The 15,978-nt window shown below is 37.5% G+C and overlaps 1 protein-coding gene across 1 annotated transcript in view; it reads left to right on the top strand.

Moving 5' to 3' along the window:
* The window catches only part of DNAJC3 (DnaJ heat shock protein family (Hsp40) member C3), an 87,827-nt gene that overhangs the window by 27,348 nt on the left and 44,501 nt on the right, over nt 1-15,978 (top strand). The window contains exons 3-4 of the mRNA XM_042929301.1: nt 883-1,007; nt 3,160-3,234. Coding sequence (XP_042785235.1) covers nt 883-1,007; nt 3,160-3,234 — 200 coding nt within the window. The remainder of the gene's footprint in view (nt 1-882; nt 1,008-3,159; nt 3,235-15,978) is intronic.

Raw genomic sequence — 15,978 nt, forward strand, 5'->3', positions numbered from 1 at the left:
AATTAGCTAAAAAACCTAATCATCCATCTGTTTTCCTTCTTTTAAATATTGGTAACTTAATTAGTCTTGTCTCATTTCCCTTCTCCTCCTTTGTCCTAAGGTTTGTACCTTTATTTCTTCACTGCCATTTTAATTGGAATTTGTGAGGGAACAGAGATTGTACATTTAATATGTCAGTTTAATTGGAAGTCTATAATTTTCTTAACTCTGAATAAAGCATAGTCACATTCTCAATCAGTATTTTTAAAAAAAAATTTTAATGTTTATTTTGAGAGAGAGAGCATGAGTGGGGGAGGGCAGGGAGAAAGGGAGACACAGAATCTAAAGTAGGTTCCAGGGTCTAAGCTGTCCACACGGAGCCTGACACAGGGGCTCAAATTCACGAACCATGAGATCATGGCCTGAGCTGAAGTCGGATGCTTAACTGACTGAGCCACCCAGGTGCTCCTCAATCAGTATTTAACTTAAGGAAATTTCAGTAAAGACAAAGACTGAATTGCATACTTATAAAAGTTGTGAGTCGAATATAGTTAATATTTTAGATCAGAGGTTGGCAAACATTTCCTCTAAAGAGCCAGATGATGAATATTTAAGCTTTTCAGCCATACAGTCTCTGTGCATTTATTTTTATTTTTATTTTTTGACAACTCTTTAAAAATGTAAAAGATATTCTTGAAGCCTGTGGGTTGGATTTGGCTCAGAGACTATAGTTTGCCAATCCTGTTCTGGATTTATTTGTAGTGATCTTGCTAGTCAACTGGACCCATTATTGATGGAAAGACTCTTAATGCCTTAAGGGAATTGCAAACTCTAGTATGGTTCAGGTGATTTGTGTTTTTAAGGAAATTACCGAGAGCTAATATTTATTATTTTAATTTTCAGATGGTGACCCAGATAACTATATTGCTTACTATCGGAGAGCTACTGTCTTTTTAGCTATGGGCAAATCAAAAGCAGCACTTCCTGATTTAACTAAGGTGATTGAACTGAAGATGGATTTTACTGCAGTAAGTGCATCTAAACTTTCTTTAAAGAAAACTTAAGGAAGTTTGGAAGAGGTAATTTGTTTTTAAAGGTGAGGATCCACCTGTTAGGCATAGCTGGGGAGCATAGGAAGCTGCTGTGGTGTAGTAGACTGGGCAGCAAGAACAATCCAAAGTCCCTGGAATCAAAGATCTGTGTGAAAAAGGAACAGTGGGTAAATTTGGTGAATTTTAGAAGCTTGGCAGTGACATCATCCTTGTGGCTTAGAAAGACCTCTGTTTTTGGGGGGGAGTGTAGGGCAAGATGTGAGGCTGAGTAACCAGTTGATCAAGAGGCTATTGAATTAACAGGCTGTCAGGTGACTGACAGTAGTTCCAATTAAGGCTGTCATAGGAAAGATAAAGAAAAGGAGATAGGTCACTTACATAGTGGTTTGTAGTAAGGACACAGTTCTGAATTAGATGGCATCCTCCCCTGCAACCAACACACAAGCTTCAGAAATGGAGAAATTTACAGTCTAATGGGATATCCTGATGTTTGGCATTTAGTGTAATGGCTTAAAATAATGGGATAAGTTAGATGCTTTCAAAATTAATTTGGTAGCCCGTTTATTGTTTATATCCTGCCATAATCTAAAAAGGACTTGGGATAACTGATTAGATATGGGTGAATGTTTGGTTTGAAATATTACTATTATTTTAGGATGGAATTGCCAAGTGTCAGACTTTCTTTTAATCTGTTACTTTACCTAGCTAACTGAGCACAACCTTTCACAAAAGTTGAGTAGTTCATTTTCCTAGTATTATTAGTTAAAGTGGCTTCATTTTCCTTTTTATGTGTGTTGATGCACTTAACAGAGGATCAGGGAAATTTTTTGTACTGTCAAAGTAATGTGTTTTTTTTTAAATTTTTGTTTCTAATGTTTATTTATTTTTGAGACAGAGAGAGACAGAGTGTGAGTGAGGGAGGGGCAGAGAGAGAGGGAGACACAGAATCCGAAGCAGGTTCCAGGCTCTGGGCTGTCAGCACAGAGCCGGATGCAGGGCTCGAACCCATCGACTGCGAGATCATGACCTGAGCTGAAGTTGGGCACTCAACCAACCGAGCCACCCAGGCGCCCCAGTAATGTGTTAAGTTTTAGTGGAATGTCAGTGTGGTTTCTGTCTTATGGTCACATTGGTCATCAGAGAGTTGGTATTCTTGGAAGAGATGGGATCATGCACATGAGAAAAGGAATACCAGAGATGGAGGGGGAAAAATGATGCATGGGAAAAGGGAAGAGGTGTTATTCGGTTGTAGTAGAGTGAATATTTCCAAAGTTAATAAAAACAAAATTATATCTAGAACTTTGATTGGTAAAGTCCCAAATTACACAGCTTTTTTTTTTGTGGTGACAAAAAAGTTATTACGATGGCCAAAAAAAAAAATATTGAGATAAAATTCACATATCATCAAATTCATCCTTTTTTAAAGTGTATAATTCAGTGGTGTTTTAGTGTATTCACAAGGTTGTGCAGGCATCACCACTGTCTAGTTCCAGAACATTTTTATCACTCCCAAAAGAAATCGAGTACCCACTAGCAGTCACTCCCCATTTATGCCCTGGACTCTGGCAACCACTTTTCTTTCTGTGTGGGCTTGCCTATTTGGACATTTCATATAAATGAAATCATTCAGTATTTGTCCTTTTGTGTCTGACTTCTTTCACTTAGCATATTGTTTTCACGGTTCACCCATGTTGTAGCACGTGTCAGTACTTCATTCCTTTTAATGCTGAATAACAATAGCAATATTCCATTGTGTGTGTGTGTGTGTGTGTGTGTGTGTGTGTGTGTGTATGTCACATTTGCTTATTGATTTATTAGTTGATAGGAATTTGGGTGATTTCTACTTTTTAGCTATTGATTTGAACATCCATGTACAAGATTTGTGTGGATACATATTTTCAATTTTGGGGGATATAGCACAAAAAGTATTTTTAAAGAAGCATACTTAATGCTTAAAAATTGTACACATTCATTGGTTCCAGGAATTGTTCTCAAGAGTGCCAAGTCAAATGGGCATTGGAAAAATAAATATTTCGTTAATAGTTCATTAGTGTATTTGGTTTCATTCTTTGTGTTTAAAGAAAATTTGGTAATGCGTGGTTCTCAGAACGCCCTTTCTTTTTTCTAGGCAAGATTACAGAGAGGTCACTTATTACTCAAACAAGGAAAACTTGATGAAGCAGAAGATGATTTTAAAAAAGTGGTAAGTTCAGCTTGTATTTGGCTTTATGAAGATGTTGAACTCCTTTATGAAGATGAGTGAACATGTTGGACTTATTTTTTTATATAGTAAGACATTTAGTAATAACTTTGTAGCTAAAAGGGAAAATCATTTGATTTGTATATATAAAAATCACAGTTTCTGTATTAATACATAGTGGCTGACATGAAAGAATCACTTTAAGAGTTGGAAGATAAAGTATATGGAATGAATATATAATTTTAATTCAGTTTATATAGCTCACGTGTTCTGCTTTGTTTTCCGTGAGGATCTAGAGATATCAACTGAACTATTCTAAAACTCCTCTAGATACCCCTGGGAAACACTTCATTTGATTTAAAGGAATAATGAGACATTCTTAAAAGGGAGTTTTGTAATTTCCTGTATGGCTACTCTACAAAGTGTAGTGTTTTGAATTCATTGGGGGATGTTATAGATTACCTATAATTGAAAAATGATTTGTTGGAGAGACAGCCAAAGTCTTTATGCCCTCATGAAGCTTATTTTAAGACCTGCATTTTTGTTCCATCTGGATTTGTTTCTGAAGTGGTCTAGAAAGGGCATATGTACAGTTGACCCTTGAACAAAATGGATTTGAACTGCATGGGTCCACTTTTATGTGGGCTGTATAAGTACTGTTAATGCATTTTCTCTTCCTTATGATATTCTTAATAACGTTTTCTTTTCTCTAGCTTACTTTATTGTAAGAATACAGTATATAATACGTATAACATACAGAGTATGTGTTAATTGACTATGTTATTGTTAAGGCTTCTGGTTAACAGTAGACTACTAGTAGTTTTGGGGGAGTCAGAAGTTTTATGAGGATTTGACTGCATGGGGTGGGTGGCATCGGTGCCCCTAACCCTGTGTTGTTCAAAGGTCAACTGTATAAAACCCCATTGTTCATTATTTGCATTTTTGTAGTTTATAAAAATACTTAGTTACTAGATGATAACCACTATGAAAATAAAACTGAAATTTCTAATATTTTCATAACCTCAGTATTTTATACCCTTAGTATTTCATAACCTCAGTGTTTTCACAGTACTCAGTCATATGCAGAGAAATTAAACATTAGACTTAATTGTATTAAAATCTAATCAGCAGCTGTCTCCTGGTCTCAGTAAAACTGGATGTCCTTTTATGTTTATTTAATTTTCCTTACTACTTGAGAAGGTGCTTGAGAACAGGCTGAAGGATAGGTCGTGGGATGTGATGGCAGCTGAGTCCCCAGCCTCGTTCTTATACATAGCAAGTGTTGTGAGAAATTTGTTGAATGGATGGATGAATGATAAAACATAAGAATGAGTTTCCTTCTTTTTAACAAATGCCTAAATCTATTATGTAGAATTGTTTTTCAATCATAACATTAGAGTAGCCTTTTAGGAATAACACAATTTAGAAGAAAGCTTTAGCAAAAATTAATCCTTACTGGGCATTGGATATATCCTTCTGGAAAAGTGAGTTCTTTGAATTTTGGGTATGTCTTCAGTTAATGTCTTTTCTGTGATCAATATTAAAACCTCACAGAGGGGTGGCTGAGTGGTTCTGTCAGTTGAACATCTGACTCTTGATTTCAGCTCAGGTCATGATTACAGGGTTGTGGGATTGAGCCCTGTGTCAGTTTCCACATTGAGCATGGAGCCTGCTTAAGATATTGTCTCTCTCCCTCCCCTTCCCCCTCCTTCTCCCCTCCCTCTCCCTCTCTCTCCTCTCTCTCTTCTTTCCTCTCCTCTCCCTCCTCCCATCCCTTTCTCCCTCCCGCCCCCCTCCCTTTGCCCTCCCCTGCATTTGCTCTCTCTCTAAAAAACAAACAAACAAAAAAACCCCTCCCAAACCTCACAGAAACAAAAGGGGGACTTTCCACTTTTATTTATTTTTTAAAATTTATTTATTTAACTTCAAGTAAGTTAACATACAGTGTAGTATTGATTTCAGGAGTAGAACCCACTTACATATGACACCCAGTGCTCATCCTAACAAGTGCTCTCCTTAATGCCTGTCATCCTTTTAGCCCATCCCCCTATGCACCTCCCCTCCAGCAGACCTCAGTTTGTTCTCTGTAGTTAATAGTCTTATGGTTTGCCTCCCTCTCTGTTTTTATCTTATTTTTCCTTCCCTATGTTCATCTGTTGTGTTTCTTAAATTCCATGAGTGAAATCATATATTTGTCTTTCTCTGACTTATTTTGCATAGCATAACACCCTCTAGTTCTATCTACATTGTTGCAAATGGCAAGATTTCATTTCTTTTTGATGACTGAATAATATTCCATTGCATACACACACACACACACACACACACACACACACCCCACCTCTTCTTTATCCATTCATCAGTCAGTAGCCATTTGGGATCTTTCCATAATTTAGCTATTTTTGATAGTGCTGCTATAAACATTGGGGTGCATGTGCCCCTTTGAATCAGTATTTTTGTATCTTTTGGATAAATACCTAGCAGTCAAATGCTGGGTAATAGGGTAGTTCTATGTTTAATTTTTTGAGGAGTCTCCATTCTGTTTTCCAGAGTGGCTGCATTCCCACCAAGAGTGTAAGAGGGTTCCCCTTTCTCTCTTGCCAACGTCTCTTGTTTCCTGAGTTGTTAATTTTAGCCACTCTGACTGGTGTGAGGTGGTATCTCAGTGTGGTTTTGATTTGTATTTCCCTGATGATGAGTGATGTTGAACATTTGTAACTTCCTGATGAGTGATGTTGAACATCTTTTCATGTGTCAGCCATCTCGATGTGTCTGTTCCTGTCTTCTGCCCATTACTTCACTGGATTATTTGTTTTTGGGTGTTGAGTTTGATAAGTTCTTCATAGTTTTTGGATACTAACCCTTTATCTGATATGTCATTTGCAAATATCTTTTCCCATTCTGTTGGTTGCCTTTTAGTTTTGTTGACTGTTTCCTTTGCAGTGCAGAAGCTTTTTATCCTCATGAGGTCCCAGTAGTTCATTTTTGCTTTTGTTTCCCTTGCCTCTGGAGACATGTCAAGTAAGAGGTTACTGTGGCCAAGGTCAAAGAGGTTGCTGCCTGTGTTCTCCTATAGGATTTTGATGGTTTTCTGACTCACATTTAGGTCTTCCATCCGTTTTGAATTTATTTTTGTGTATGTTATAGGAAAGTGGTCCAGGTTCCTTCTTCTGCATGTTGCTGTCCAGTTTTCCCAGCACCATTTGAAGAGACTATCTTTTCCATTCCATATTCTTTCCTGCTTTGTGGAAGATGAATTGGCCATACATTTGTGGGTCCATATCATATCTAGGTTCTCCATTCTGTTCCAATGATCTTTGCGTCTGTTTTTGTGCCAGTACCATACAGTCTTGATGATTACTGCTTTGTAATACAGCTTGAAGTCCAGGATTGTGATGCTTCCAGCTTTGCTTTTCTTTTTCAACATTACTTTGGCTATTCAGGGTCTTTTCTGGTTCCATACAAATTTTAGGGTCTTTTCTGGTTCCATACAAATTTTAGGATTATTTGTTCTAGCTCTATGAAGAATGCTATTATTTTTGATGGGGATTTCATTGCACGTGTAGATTGCTTTGTAGTGTTGACATTTTAACAATATTTGTTCTTCAATCCGTGAGCATGGAATGTTTTTCCATTTCTTTGTGTCTTCTTCAGTTTCTTTCATAAGCTTTCTATAGTGTACAGAACTTACTTTTTTGGTTATTAGGTTTATTCCTAGGTATCTTAAGGTTTTTGGGGCAATCGTAAGTGGGATTGTTTTCTTAATTTCTCTTTCTGCAACCAGTTTCATTATGTTGATTTTATTTTCTGTGACTTTGTTGAATTCATATATCAATTCTAGCAGTTTTTTGGTGGAGTCTTTTGGGTTTTCCACGTAGAGTATCATGTCATCTGTGAAGAGTGAAAGTTTGACTTCTTCCTTCCTTCCTTGTATGCCTTTTATTTCTTTTTGTTGTCTGATTGCTGAGGCTAGGACTTCCAATACTAAGTTGAACCACAGTGGTGAGGGTGGAAATCCCTGTTCTTGACCTTAGTGACAAAGCTCTCAGTTTTTCCCCATTGAGGATGTTACAGCTGTGAGTCTTTCATATATGGCATTTATAATGCTGAGGTATGTTCCTTCTACTCCCAACTTTCTTGAGAGTTTTTATCAAGAAAGAATGCTGTATTTTGTCAAATGCTTTTTCTGCATCTATTGAGAGGATCCTATAGTTTTTTTTTTTTTTTAATGTTTGTTCATCTTTGAGAGACAGAGAGAGACAGAGCATGAGGGGGGAAGGGGCAGAGAGGGAGACACAGAATCGGAAGCAGGCTCCAGGCTCCGAGCTGTCAGCACAGAGTCCAACGCAGGGCTTAAACTCAGGAACTGCGAGATCATGACCTGAGACAAAGTCGGACCCTCAACCGACTGAGCCACCCAGGTGCCCCTGAGAGGATCATATAGTTCTTATCCTTTCTTGTGTTAATGTGGTGTATTGCATTGATTGATTTGAGAACACTAAGCCAGCCCTGCAGCCCAGCAATAAATCCCATTTGATCATGGTGAATAGTGCAGTTGAGTGTCTCTTAGTTTCGGCTCAGGTCATGATCTCATGGTCCTTGGGTTTGAGCCCCCGTGTCGAGCTCTGCACTGACAGCGTGGAGCCTGCTTGGGATTCTCTCTTTCTGCCCCTCCCCAACTCACGTGTGCATGCTCTCTCTCTCTCTCTAAATAAATAAATAAATAAACTTAAAAAATAAAATAAAAAGAGAATACTATTTAAGAAAATGAATGTCTGGTAGAATTCCCCTGGGAGGCCATCTGGCCCAGGACTCTGGGAGATTTGTTTGTTGGGAGATTTTTGATAACTGATTCAGTTTCTTTGCTGGTTATGGGTATGTTCAAATTTTCTGTCTCTTACTGTTTCAGTTTTGGTAGTGCATGAGTTTCTAGGAATTTGTCCATTTCTTCCAGATTGCCTCGTGTGTTGGCATATAATTTTTCATGGTATTCTCCTACAGATGTTTGTATTTCTGTAGTGTTTGTTGTGATCTCTTTCATTCATGATTTTATCTATTTGGGTCCTCTCTCTTTTCTTTTTTATAGGCCTGGCTAGGGGCTTATCAATTTTGTTTGTTCTTTCAAAGAACCAGCCAGCATTGCCACTTTTCGATTGTTTTCTGACGGTCATACTTCTGCTAGTGCATTCTTAAAATTGCCGTTGCTATTGTTATTACAGGATACTTCCATGACAGTGTGCAACTGAATTGAATGATTTTTTATTTTTAATTGAAATTTGTATTGAGATAATTGTAGATTCCCATACAGTTGTAATTAATAATACAGAGAGATCCTGTATACCCTTTACCCAATACCTACTGTCACCCAATGATAACATCTTGTAAAACTATAGTACGATATTACAACAAAGATATTGACATTGATACAATCTGTCTATTCAGATTTCCTCAGTTTTAGTAGTAGTGTTCATTTGTTTTTGTTTTTTTTAATGTTTGTGTATTTATTTTGCAAGAGACAGTGATCGGGGGAGGGGCAGAGAGAGAGGGAGACAGAGAATTCCAAGCAGGCTCCTCACTGTCAGTGCAGAGCCAGATGTGGGGCTCCATCCCACGAATTGTGAGATTATGACCTGAGCCAAAACCAAGAATCAGATGCTCAATGGACTGAGCCACCCAGGCCTAGTGTCCGTGTCTGCGTGTGTGTTTAATTTGATACACGTTTTATTTACACCACAGTTAACATACTGAGCATTTCTGTTGCCACAAGGATCCTTCCTGTTGCCCATTTATAAGCACACCCACTTCCCTCACATACTGTTTTGGCCCCTCATCCACTTTCGGCAACCACTAATTTGTCACTCATTTCTTTAATTTTGACATTTCAAACATTATACATGGACAAACGTTATATAACCTTTTGGCATTGACTTTTTTTTACTCCATATAATTCCCTGGAGATTCATTCAGATTGTTGCATATATCACTTAGTTCCTTTTAATTGCTAAGTAGTCCATGGTATGTGTGTGACACTCATTCATCAATTAATGGACATTTGGGTTGTTTCCACTTTTTCACTATTATGAATAAAACTGGTATGAACTTTTTTTTTTTTTTAATGCTACAGATATTCTTGTCTAGGTTTTAGTGTGAACAGAAGTTTTCATTTTCCTGGGATAAATGCCTAGAAGTGCAATTTCTGGGTTGTGTCATAATTGCCTGTTTAGTTTTATAAGGAACCACCAAACTGCTTTTCAGAGTGACTGTGCCATTTTATGTTCCTCTGCATCTTTGCCAGTATGTGGTTTTGTCACTGCTTTTTTCTTTTTAAAATTTATTTATTTTGAGAGAGCACATGGGTGTGCCTGCTAGCAGGGGAGGGGCAGAGAGAGAGAGGGAGGGAGAGGGAGAGAGAATCCCAAGCAGGCTCCACACAGTGAGCACAGAGGCTGGGAGCTTGGTCACATGAACCATGAAATCATGACCTGAGCCAAGATCAAGAGTCGGATGCTTAACTGACTGAGCCACCCAGGTGCCCCTCTTTATGTATTTTCAATACTTTATCACATGTGTGGTCGGCAAATATGTTCTCCCAGTCCATAGCTTGTCTTTTACTATTCACAGGGTGTTTCAGAGAGAAGATGTTTTTAATTTTGATGATATTCAATTTATCCATTTTGCTTTTTCTTCTGCATACACTGTTTTTGGTGTCCTGTTGAAGAACTATTCTCCAAGCCTTACATTCCGAACGTTTTCTCCTATGTTATTTTTTTTTTTTAAAGTTTTATGGTCTTATGTTTTACATTTAAGTCTGTGTTCTATTTTGACTTAATGTTTGTGTAATGTGTGAAGTTTAGGTTGAGGTTGATTTGTTTTGCCTTTGGATATGCCATTGTTCCAGCACCATATTTTGAAAAGGCTTTCTGTCCTTCACTGAAGTGCTTTCACACCTTTAAAAATAAGACGTTTGCTGTACTTGGGTGGGTGTATTTCTGGGTTCTCTCTTCTGTTTTCTGTGTGTCTATCCCTCTGCCATTCCTGTACTCTGTTGGTGTTTTAGCTCTATAAGGAGTCTTACTAGGGAGTGGGATGATTCCTTCTCACTTTATTCTTCTCTGTCAGTATCGTTTTAGGTATTCCCTGGCCTTTACCCTTTTATGTAAATTTAGAATAAATTTCTCTATGTCTACAAAAAGCCTTGCTGATATTTTGATAGGAAAGGAATCGCAATAAGCCTAAAAGTCAGTTTGGGGAGAAATGAAATACTTATTATGTTGAGTCGTCCAATCCATGAACATAATATGCCTCCCCATTTGTTTAGGTCTTTGATTTCTTTTATCAGTGTTTTGTAACTTGCAATGTACAGATCCTGTACATATTTTGTTAAATGTATATACCCGAGTTCTTTTTTGGGTGTGGGAGGGATGATTTAAAATGGTACTGTGTTTTTTTGTTTTTTTAAAATGTTTTTTACATTTATTTATTTTTGAGAGACAGAGAGAGACAGTGTGAGCAGGGGAGGGGCAGAGAGAGAGAGTGAGACACAGAATCAGAAGGAGGCTCCAGGCTCTGAGCTGTCAGCACAGAGCCCGATGCGGGGCTCAACCCCACAAACCGTGAGATCATGACCTGAGCTGAAGTCGGACGCTCAACCGACTGAGCCACCCAGGTGCCCCTGGTACTGTGTTTTTAATTTCATTTTTCACATTGAATAATCTTTGTGATTTTTTTTTTCTTCAGGAAAGTGTTCACATATTTAAATTTGTAGAAGAAATTAAAAAAAAATTTTTTTTAATGTTTATTTACTTATTTAGAGAGAGAGAGTGAGCAGGGAGGGGCAGAGAGAGAGGGAGAGAGAGAATCCCAAGCAAGCTCCACACTGTCAGCATGGAGCCTGACGCAGGGCTCGAACCCACGAACCATGCGATCCTGACCTGAGCCAAGATCAAGAGTCAGACACTTAACCAACAGAGCCACCTCAGTTCCCCATGGGAATACAGATGGGAGGCCAAGTTAAATCTTAACACTGCAAAAGCTATGTTTAATATGTAATAACAATTTTGTTGTGTGTAATAATAATTATATTAGATTGGATTGGGTTTAGAGAAAGATACAAGTACAGAATTTATTATTTTACAGTTATTTTATGTTTCACTTGGAATAAATTGGAAATACCTGGACTTAAGATTCAGATTAATAATTAGAAAATCTGACATGTGTATCTTTTGTCTGAACAGTAATTACAGTGTCCCAAGGGTGTAGGTGTTAGAGCATCATGAAATGAGAATATTGAGAAGAACTTATCAGTTAACATATGTATATAAATGATTAAATTTTAAGCATTTGGAACCTTGATTCTACTGGGAAAATGATAAAAGAATGTTATCAGATGGACAACACGAGATATAAACCCAAACCCAGTGTCTACAGTGTCCAGTCTTTCTAAATGTAAAGATGAACATTAGAACTATTCACAGGACCACTATCTCTTATGTTTAGCAAAAATAGATAACATACAGCCCAACCCTGATGAGACTTTAAGGAAATGTTTCCAGTTATATAATACTGTTGACATTGCAAGTATAAATAGAACTTTTACAGAAAAATCTGGCAGTAAGTATTATGAAAGAAAAACATTTTGCCCAAAGATACTTATTGGAGTTCTATTTGTTTTGGAAACTATTAGAGAATATTGTGTCAGTATGATAGAATAATATTCCTGAACAAGAATTATTTATGTTTGCTATTGATTTATAGACCTACATTACAAAATAAAGTCAATTAAAGGGCAAAATAAAAATTGTGTGTAAATGCTATTTCTGATTACAGAAAACTTTTGTGTGCTAAACTGGTATAAGTGGCAGTTGGTTAAAATTTATAGTTTTTTTCTGTTTTAAAGTTGTATAAAACAAATTCTGAAGAAAAAAGACAAGTTTTGGAACAAGAGGCAGGAAGGAGCGTTGGGTTTTAGATCTACTTTTGTACTTTAGCCATGGTTTGTACAGCACTCAGCATGCACGGGGCGTATTGCTAAGGACTTGTATGGATTATTTCACTTAATCGCTATTCTGCCTCTGTGGTCTGGTATACTGGTAGTCTCATTTTCAGCTGAGCAAATAGAGGTTCAGAGAAGTTTGGTGACTTGCCCAAGATTACACCAGTAGGAAGCAAGTAGGTTAGAAAATTCTAGAACCTGCATTCTTATGCACTGTACTGTTGCTCTCTGCTGTCATTAGTAATTGTATGCATGCTCTGAGGGCTATTCCTGTCGAATATGGGCACAGGACTCAAACATGTATGTGTTTCACATGGTGCAGAACATTTGTTGTTATTCGCGTTAAGAAGTGTGAGAAAACATGTATTTGCTTATATACAGACAAAAACCTCTGGAAAGATAAGCAAGAAACTGATAACATTGGTACTTCTTGAAAGAAAGGTGACTTTGAGAAGTTCTTCCCTTCTGAGCACCTTGTTTTCCTCATTGCAAAGCATAGAAATTGTATAGATGACATCCTATCTTTAAAGTTTGGTACCATAAAGTAGATGATTTCTGGGTCTTGTTTGAAAAGATAAATTTTGTGTTATGACTGTATTTTATTTTTAAAAATTAAAGAATCCTTATTAATTTTTAAAGATTTGTGAATATAGATGATCCATAATAACTTGTTTGGTTTATATATTTTTTAGTTAAATGGACTTTTCGTGGTATTTAGGAGCATTTACGAGCCTGTTACATATAGTAAAGATTTAATCATACTAGTAAAGTGCTATATACAACCAGGTAGATGTATTCAACTACATTTTACATAACGGAACAGAAATTTGAATATACTTAATCTCTTTTTGGGCTACAGTGAGAAACTCGTTCTTTGTTAGGTGTACAGGTTACTCTACTGTTGGAGGCTGTCCTGTAAATGAGCATCACGTCAGGTCCATACCAGCTATCCTAATCCTGATCAGTACTTTACGTGGTTTAGTTTGTCTTGGAGCCATCAGTGACTCCTGCTGTAGCCAGTGCATGTGGTCATTTGTTAGGTCAGTGAGCATTTGAGTGCATATTATTTGCAAGGCAGAATAGTAGGTGTTAGAGAATTGCTGATGAAGAAAACTAGTCTCAGCCTTTGGAGAGATTGTACTAGGGTAAGAAATAATCTGGCGAATATGATACCATATGACAAATGTTGTGATTTAGCCCTGTGGGAACAGACAGAATGGTCACCTAACTTAGCTGGGATTTGGGAGTCTGGAGTCAAGAAAGGCCTTTTTAAAGGAGGATGTACTTGAAGTCTGAATGGTAAGAGAATGAATGAATCTGTGTTAGCAAAGTGGCTGGGAGGGCCATCCAGGCAGACGGTGAGCATCCTGTCATTTAAGAAAACGACACCTCTAGTACCACTGGAGTAGGGGTTTGAGAATGCTGGACAGGTAAGCAGGGGTCTGATTGCAGAGAGGACATATGTAGTGCTGGGACCTGGGTGTGTGTTTGTTCATTCGTTTAATAGCCATGAAAGGTTTATGCTGGGAATGTCATGATCAGGGTTTTGCTTCAGTAAAACCCAGACTACTCTGGAAAATGGGTTGGAAGAAGACGAGAGTGGAAGTAAACAGTCTGATAATTAAGCTGTTGCAGTAAGTAGTCCAAGTGTGACTTTATGGAGGCCAAAGATTAGGCTGGAGTAGGTGGGGATTGAGAGAAATAGGTGGACATTTAGGAGGTTGGATCAAGAGAGATGCAGTGATTGTGCTAAGGGAGAAGGAACAATTAGGTATGATGCCCGGGTTTCTGGATTGTTCAGATTGGTTACATGTCCATGCTATTCCCTCAGATAGAAACTCAGAGAACAATTATTTAGGAGAGAAGGATGGGTAGAGAAAATATGCCTGTCTTATACTTTTTTTTCCTCAAGTTTTTATTTTAATCACTTAGTGCTCAATCACAAATGCACACTCCTTAATCCCCTTAATCACCCACCTACCCCGCCCCCATCCCCTCTGGTGACCATTAGTTCTCTGTAATTAAGAGTCTGTTTCTTAGTTTCTCTTTTTCCCCTTTGCTCATTTGTTTTGTTTTTTAAGCATCTTTTTAAAAAAAATTTATTTATTTTGAGAGAGAGCATGAGAGTGAGTGGGGGAGGGGCAGAGAGAGAGAGGGAGAGAGAATCCCAAGCAGGCTCCGTGTTGTCAGTGCAGAGCCCTAGGTGGGGCTTGATCCCACGAACTGTGAGATCATGACCCGAGCCAAGACCAAGAGTTGGACACTCAACCGACTGAGCTACCCAGGCAGTCCTGTTTCTTAAACATCTTCTTTATCCTTTGATTAATCGATGGACACTTGGGCTGCTTCTGTATCCTGGCTATTGTAAATAACACTGCTATAAATATAGGAGTGCATGTGTCCCTTTGAATTAGTGTTTTTGTATTCTTTGGGTAAATACCCAGTAGTGTGATTGCTGGGCCATAGGGTAGTTCTATTTTTAACTTTCTGAGGAACCTCCATTCTGTTTTTCAGAGTGGCTGCACCAGTTTGCATTCCCACCAACAATGCAAGAGGGTTCCCCTTTCTCTGCATCCTCGCCAACACCTATTGTTTGTTGCGTTGTTGATTTTAGCCATTCTGACAGGTGTGAGGTATAGTTTTGATTTGCATTTCTCTGACAGTGAGTGACGATGAATATCTTTTCATATGTCTGTTGGCCATCTGTATGTCTTCTTTGGAGAAATGTCTGTTCATGTCTTCTGCCCATTTTTAAATTGGATTATTTGTTTTTGGGTGTTGAATTTTATGAGTTCTTTACATATTTTAGATACCCTTTATTGGATATGTCTTTTGTAAGTATCTTCTCCCAATTTGTAGGTTGCCATTTAGTTTTTGTTGATTGTTTCCTTTACTGTATAGAAGCTTTTTATTTTTTAAATTTGTTTTATTTTTTAAAGTTTTTATTTTAATTTCCATTAGTTAACTTACAGTGTTATATTGGTTTCAGGTGTACGATACAGTAATTTAGCACTTCCACACATCACCGTGTAGTCATCACAACAAGTGCAGAAGCTTTTTATTTTGATGTAGCCTCAATAGTTTATTATTGCTTTTGTTTTCCTTGCCTCAGGAGACATATCTAGAAAAAAGTTGCTCAGCTGATGTCAGAGAAATTACTGCCTGTGCTCTCTTCTAGGATTTGTATGGTTTCAGGTCTTACATTTAGGTCTTTAATCCATTTTGAATTTATTTTTGTGTATAGCATAGGAAAGTGGTCCAGTTTCATTCTTCCACATGTTGCTATCCAGTTTTCCCAACACCATTTGTTGAAGAGACTTTTTCATTGGAGAGTCTTTCATTGGATGGTCAAAGATTAATTAATTGATGATATAATTGTGGGCTTATTTCTGGATTTTGTATTCTGTTCCCTTGATCTATATGTTTCTATTTTTGTGCAAGTACCATGCTGTTTGATTACTACAGCTTTGTGATATAACTTGAAGTCTGGAATTGTGATGCCTCCAACTTAGTTTTTTTTTTTTTTCCTCTTTAAGATTGCTTTGGCTATTCCAGGTCTTTTGTACTTTCATACAAATTTTAGGATTGTTTGTTCTAGTTCTGTGAAAAATGCTGTTGGTATTTTGATAGAGATTGCATTAAATGTGTAGATTGCTTTGGGTAGTGTAGACATTTTAACAGTGTCCTTCCAATCTATGAACATGGAATGTCTTTCCGTTTCTTTGCATCATCTTCAGTTTCTTTCATCAGTGTTC

This window comes from Panthera leo, chromosome A1, assembly GCF_018350215.1.
Source record: "Panthera leo isolate Ple1 chromosome A1, P.leo_Ple1_pat1.1, whole genome shotgun sequence".
NCBI classification, from domain to species: Eukaryota; Metazoa; Chordata; class Mammalia; order Carnivora; family Felidae; genus Panthera; species Panthera leo.